The sequence below is a fragment of the Vidua macroura genome, chromosome 8 (genome assembly GCF_024509145.1).
Source record: "Vidua macroura isolate BioBank_ID:100142 chromosome 8, ASM2450914v1, whole genome shotgun sequence".
Lineage (NCBI taxonomy): Eukaryota > Metazoa > Chordata > Aves > Passeriformes > Viduidae > Vidua > Vidua macroura.
Genome location: NC_071578.1, coordinates 12,908,323 through 12,915,328, shown reverse-complemented (window position 1 = coordinate 12,915,328; position 7,006 = coordinate 12,908,323). Strand labels below are relative to the sequence as shown.

Below are 7,006 nucleotides of genomic sequence, written 5' to 3'. Positions count from 1 at the left end.
CAGGCAAGGCATACTGAGGTGGTGGGGTTTTGAACATTTCAAAGAAGGAAACCTGGGACCTGATATCTCATTCTAGAAAGTAATCATGGACTTAATTGCATTTTCCTGCAGAGTTGCCTTAACATCAAGGGAAAATCAACAGGGATTGTTCAACATCAAGACTAATCTCACATATGGAACTTATTGAACGGAGGAACGTTTTTGCTGGCTCAAGGTGAAATGCTGGGCTGAATTCTCCTTCAGCTGTGAGAAAAGCCCTAGGCACGCTCATCCTGCATTTTTCCAACTGTAAAGAGCTTCAATTATACACATATAACCCTTCTCTCCCTTCTACAGCGGTGTCGCAATGCAACAGTGCCTCATTATCATCAAACTCCTCTTTTATGGCTATAGGAATATGTGGAAGTCTTCTACCCTTGTTACACAAATGACTCCTTAGCAGCTTTATTTTAAGAAACTACCCACAACTGGTAACACAACTGCATTTTATCTGTCACTGAGGGGAAGCTGTGACTGATGCCCGAGCGTGTCCTCAGCAACCACGCCTATTAGGGCAGCTCCTATGCATCTAAGCCACTACAGTAATTCACCACTCCCTGTGCTCCACACTGAATCAGTCTTGCTTCTGCTTACAAACTTGCTTGCTAATCAGACATTTAATACTACTTATGGATAGGGAGGAAATATGTAATTCCTTTATTGGGATAAAAAAAAAAGATACTAAAGAGCAGGTCAAGTTCCAAATCCAGCAGTAGGTTTAAACCAATGTTGCTCCCTTTTATCTCTCTCTTTTTTTTTTTTTTTTCTTTTAACAGCTGTAGCTGTGCACAGATGGAAAAACATTTGGTCAGAAAGCAGCAAATTAGTGTTTTCAGGCTAGAATTCTGCTCCCACCGCTCCTCCATTTCCATGCAGCTCAGAACGCTTTACTTCTTCTTAGTACTGACATTTTTGCACACCCAGTTCATGCCGTCCTTCAGACAGAGAAAAGGTAATGTTAGTCAAGCGACGGGAGGAGGAATCCCCCCAAGCCCACCCCACCACCATTCTGCAAGCATCACATTCTGCCTCCTCATTGACCCCCTGCCTGTCCTTCTGTCCCCAAAACCACTGGGGGTTAAAAAAATAAGTGCTTCCTTGCTTGGTAGATGTTGTCACACAGAGGTTATTAAATCTTTCATCTGACCCTAAAAAAGTATCCATCATCTCATCACGTCCCTATGTGTAGGTCCTACGAGGAAGGATCACTTTGCAGTCAAGGTATGTCAGTGGCAGATGAAGGCTCAGTTCCAGGTTTGGCTACAGATGATTTCTGTAATCTTGGGCAAGTCATCTCATCTTTGAGACTCGATTTTAGGAGACTGTTTGTTATACGGTCAGCCCCCAGTTAAGAAAACAGCTCTAATTCTCTGTTCAGCCTCAAGCCTTGAAATCCAGATCCATGAAAGTCACTGCAATAACCAGACCTGGACCCTGCTCCCTGTTCCTCAGGGCCCCCACAGAAAATGGGCCCTCAGGGATCCTACAGGGGTTCAGTGAGAAGCTATGTGGTCATGTTTTAAGAGGCTGATATACTCTTTAAGGTGTCTCTGTAAAAATGTGTGGGTGAGCTCTCTGGCCAGAGCAAGCAGGACAGCAACACTTGTGCCATGAATATCTGATTTGTGAGTTTATTGCTGAGATCCCAGAATGGGATATGCTACTGAAAGCCAAAGCAACACTTCATCTGCTCCTGTCACTTATCACTGAGACGTGCACAATAGAGTGCAAGATGCACAGTCTCCTCATATTTGTGTCCTATCAAATCCCTTACCTCTATCCTGTCTATGAGGTATCTCTGCGGATAGGGAGGCTGAAGGCAAAAGGTAGGGTTTTGGGGATGAGAGAGGAGCAGCACATCTTTGTGTTTGGAAGTCAGGCAAATATCACCTCAGAGTTCAGAGTGGAGGGATTTCACTCTATTATGTTCAGTGGTCATTTCTGTATCATTACCACAACAACCTTCGTTAGACTCTAAGAAAGGTAAGAGCTTTTGGGAAAACGTCACTGGTAGCCCCATTGTAGCAGTGTTGCTGATTTCCTATTCCCTTGTTCCCAGACTGCCGAAAGTCTGCCAAGGGCCTCAGCTTCTCCAAAGACAGGTAGCCCAAGGCAGAGTAGAGCAGGCCCTTCAAGTGAGCTGACACTCATTGCTGTGCCTCTGTGTTGTCCCTCAACCACAAAGGTGGTAGCCATGTCAGAGGGGAGCTAAAGAGTTAAGAGAGAAGAGAGGGAGTCCTCAGGGCTTAATCAGAAGCAGAGAGGTTCTCACTTGAAAATACCAATTCACCTTGATAACTGCGCTATGTGACACTTCTTATCTGAAGGGGAGCAGCAACTTTTGAAATCAGCCCTTGTTGCTATGTTAAATAAAGAATAAGTGAGCCCACTTTGTGCTGGGATGCACATGAGGCCCTACACTAATAACACTTCTAACTCTAACCTTGGGGAGGGTTGGTGTCTCCAGTTTCATTTATTTATCTCCCCAGCAGAGATCAGTGTAAAACAAATTGTCTGAAATCCTCTGAGCAAATGGGAAAAGATGAGCGGTAGATTCATTTTAAGGCCTGGTAGCTTTGTGTCTTCCCCATTCAATAACACTGATAACCTAGGTGTAAAACATGTAATGCCTTAAGCAATCAATAGCATGGTTTAAAGCTTATCACTTTAGAGAGAGAGGGAGCGAGTGATTCCCAGCATGAGGAATGCCAGGGCTTAACAATGGCGCTGGAAGGAGAAGTGTCAAGCCTTTAACATGATTGTGTGCTTTAGAAATCTGCATGATTGCCTGCAAAGAGTAAAAATAAATAAATAACTAAAAATGCTCCCACAATGATTTCAGCTTCCCTTGCCTTGGAAGCAATAATCACATTTGCACACATCATGGTATACAAGGCAAGCAGAGCTCCTCATTCATTTTGAATGTAGGTTTATTTGCTGAACCAGAACAGCTGAGACAGCTTAAAGTAATAAATATCAGCTGACACTCTCAGCTATTCAGCACAGTAATCCCAGAAACAATACATCACTGCAAAACAACAAACACGCATCCTATCTTCTACCTAATCTGACCACAACCTGAATTCACAGTGATTAAAACACTGCCTGCTGCCATTGGGGAGCTCGGCAAGGAGAAAGGCAGACCATTGCAGCACCAGCGCAGCAAGGGTCATAAAGCAGAGTTTATGATGGGATTTACCATGGCTGGGAGCCTGGCTGCATGAAGCATTTAACGAGGGCAAGAGAATGACATAGCAAAATGCAAGAGGAAAGGTGAACTCCAAACACGCTTGAAATACGTAAGTAGGTCACCAAACTTTTAAAGCAGGAATAGATTTTAGAAACTCTTTTCTGGCATGAGTTAATTGACAGGAAAAATCACGTTTAATTGTAAATATCCCCCTGCCTGACAGTGATAAAGTGAAAATTAACATGTTCAACTGTATCAAAAAGGTGTATGTGAGATGCCTTCCTCAGCTATGTCTGCAGCTTCTGGTGCAAATTTTTTTTTTGAGGGGGTGCAGTTGCTCTGCAGTGTCCCCAGATGCTTTGGAGAATACCAAATGCAATGCAAAGCAAAAAAACCTAAAAGGTATATTTGCAGTTTTTCTACCTATGGTGTGAAGCAGGACAGAGCATTGGTAAGATAAAGAAATCCAGGGAAGCTGCTACAAACACAAAGAGCTGCTATGGGAAGGGCACATGGGAAGGAAGAAACAGTGCTTGAAAGAGTCAAGTCCTCAAGGAGTCAACTGTTGTCATCCTTTGTCCCTGCACACTCTGTCCCTATATCTGCATGTTTAAAAGATGGTTCTGTGAAGAAAGTATAATCCCCACAGTAACATTTAGATCTTGATAGATGTCCTTGTGCTGCTTTGTTGAGACACAGAGACATTGGCAGGTACTCTGAGGACTGACGCGGATACAATTATTAGTATTCCAGCCTCAAGTCAACCCTGGGAAAACTTAGCCAGGGAAAGATTTCAGATCTTTCAGCTTTGCCTCTCTTAGCTCCTTAACAAGCAGCTAGTAAACTTTACCAAAGCAAAGAGAGAGAACCCCAGGGAAGAGGATAATGCTCCTTGCAGAGAAATGCTGCTCACACAACCCCGCCTTGCTGCAGTCCCATCTGCTGTTGTGCCAAGGGAGTTGTATTCCAACGCCCTTTGGGAAAGTACTGGTAGAGCCTTCCCTGGGAGAAATAAAAAGTCCTGCTTAAGATTAGCCCACTGCTTGCTTCTTCTCTGCATTATCAGCTTTGCGGCGATGGGAGTGAAGTAATCTGACTTCAAACACAGCAAACAAGTCCTTTCCACCCCATAAAAAACATCACGATTTTTGCTCCCCTGCAAGCCTGGAATCAGGCAAGGCCACAAGCTTGTGACCCCTAGTGTGACCTTAAGGACAGAAAAGCTTAATCCTTTCATGTAATCCTCTGTCTGCCATAACAAATTGGGTCAGGCAAGTGCAAAATTCTCAATCTCTAACATTTTTGGTATGCGTTATTCTGTCACTTTCTTCTCCCTCTGCACAGCCAGGACTGTGCCTTCATTATCTGTCATTTCCTTGCACCTCCAGTGATCATACAGGCTGGCTCTTACAGGCTCCTGCCAGTACATTATCCACTGGTTTTTGCCAGGGTGAAAGCTTATTTTCTTGTCCTCTGAGACCTTGTATCCTTGATGCAGTACTGTAGACTCCCTCCTTACCCTACTGAAAAATCAGAAGACACTGCGCTGTAATCTGGAAACATGGTTGCTTTTCCTCAACATGCACAGGCTCTGCCTGCCCCAGGAGAGCTGCAGTCATCAAACTGGTTTTAAATCATATTTACAAATAGCTCCAGAACCTTGTTAAAATGTGGAAGATCCCCATCCAGCCTTTCCTGGCTAAGACTACACCTAAGCTCTGCAGATAACCAGATTGCCAGGGATGGTCCTGTTCTGAATCTTGTCCTTATGAAAGTATTGAATTGCAGCATAGAAATAACTTAGGTCTTCGGCTTCATTCTCAACTGGGTTGAAATAGCCAGGGAAGAGACAGAGGTTCAGCCCTTCCCACAGTCCTTTGGGCCAGATGGGCTCTGGCATAAATTGCAAAAGTTTAGTGGCTACTCTCAGTTTCACTGGCTTTTAATGGTCTCCAGAGGGTCATTATGTTTGGGAGACTCTGGACACAATACGCTGCATCATCATTCTGGAGGACAGTTCCTTGGGGCAGGCTGAATTCCCGCTGCCTTGATTGGAGAATCTTGCTTCAGACAAGAAACACGCTGCAGAGCACACATTGGTCCCAAGCCTTGAGTCATATTTAATATCACACCCTGGCCCCTAAATAACACCTCAGCAAGAGAGAAGGCAGCAAAGCAGAGGGGTCCTGTTTGCTTTCACACCACCCTGGCTGGCCAGGGTGGAATGTACACAGCTTTTGCACAACAAGGGCTACAATTTGAGATCTCGTTACAAATACCCCAAGAGAGCCTACGTGGCACCAGAGAATCGCTGTGAGGCAACAGTTCCCTGATGTTCCTCTGCTGTCATCAGTAATTACCTCCCTCACTTGCTGTACCCTGTGCCAGGTCTCAGTGTAGGCTGGTCAGTACCCCATTCCAGAAGCAGAGCCCAGATGGCTGTGGCAAGAAGAAAAGGCTTTCCTGCTTTTTAACTGGAGCTGAGGATAAGATCAGACCTAAGCAGACATTTTGCTTGAAAAAGCCTCGATGGCACCATGAAGTCTGATTAACAAGTGCTGCCCACAGTTACAGTCAGGAGGTAATGAAGTCTTCAGCTGGCATAACAGGGGCTGCCAGCTGGCATCCAGAGACACTACATGGAGTTTCCAGTTAACCCAGTCACCTCTCTTCTGAGCCTGCTCAGGACATTGCTAGGCCGCTTTTCCAGGGTCCCTAATGGTTAATTTTAGAAGAGAAGATGACTATATGGATTCTCCACTTAATTAACAGTTTTATTAAATAACCCATTTCAAATAATAGTTAAATTCTCTAAATTTATATCATTCTATTAACCATAATCTAATCTCATTAACCTTGAAATCCCCAGTCTTAACTACCCAGTTCTGTACACGATGGTGCTAGCTGCTAAACTAATTAAATGACCTTCAAACTATTTCTCCTTCATGTATTAGCATTATTTATCTTTGCTCATTGCTCTTCTTTCAAGCTATCACAAACATCTTCCCATCTGAACTCTTGCTCCTGCATGTGCTTGGTACAAGCTATGCCACCATTCTTCCTTGCAAGATCCCTCAGAAATGTCTCCAATTCTACTCCAGCTAATATATTCCATCACCTGTGATGGTTGGTGTGCTGGTTCCTTGGCTTTCATTCTGAACAACTGATGCTTCCCCATCTCCATTTATTTTGCTGCCACTCACTGTCATTTCTCAACGAAGTCCTTAAAGCGGCAACCTGAGATTTAACCACACATGGAGAGCTCCTGTTCTGAGCCTCTGGTACATGTGGCCCTGGTGTACCATAATCCTCAAAAACATCTTTCCTAATCTGACTCTTTAAACAACTTCTTTGATTCTCCTAAAGTTTGACCTCTCCTTAACATCCCAAGACTGAAGACGCCATTTTTGCCTAGGCTGATCTGGGTTTAGTTTAAAAGCCATCTCCCCAAACATTTTGTTCAATTTGCAAGGAAGGGGAGGGCTTGACATTCTTGCTGTCTGATTTGACAGGGCTGAAGTTATGGCTGAAGAGAAATGTAGGGGCTGTTCTTCTCTAAGCTATAGAGAGGTTGCAACTTTCCTGACTTTTCTGCAATAATTATTTATGGAATAAGCTGCAGTATTTAGGGCAATGAGACTGACTACAACAAAGTGGGATGTTATCTAGCCTGCATCTAAACTAATTTGTCTAGATAAGCACGATGAACAAAGTACATAGGCCTGCAAATACTTTTATTTAGTTCTGGTCTTCTGTTTTCTGGAAGTGAATGCAGAA

General features: G+C 43.9%; 1 protein-coding gene across 1 annotated transcript in view; it reads right to left on the bottom strand.

The window, feature by feature from the left end:
• Nucleotides 1-673: 673 nt before the first annotated feature.
• The window catches only part of ARL3 (ADP ribosylation factor like GTPase 3), a 26,660-nt gene continuing 20,327 nt past the window's right edge, over nt 674-7,006 (bottom strand). Inside the window, exon 6 of the mRNA XM_053983301.1 lies at nt 674-974. Within this exon, the coding sequence (XP_053839276.1) occupies nt 927-974 (48 nt within the window). The 3' untranslated portion in view covers nt 674-926. The remainder of the gene's footprint in view (nt 975-7,006) is intronic.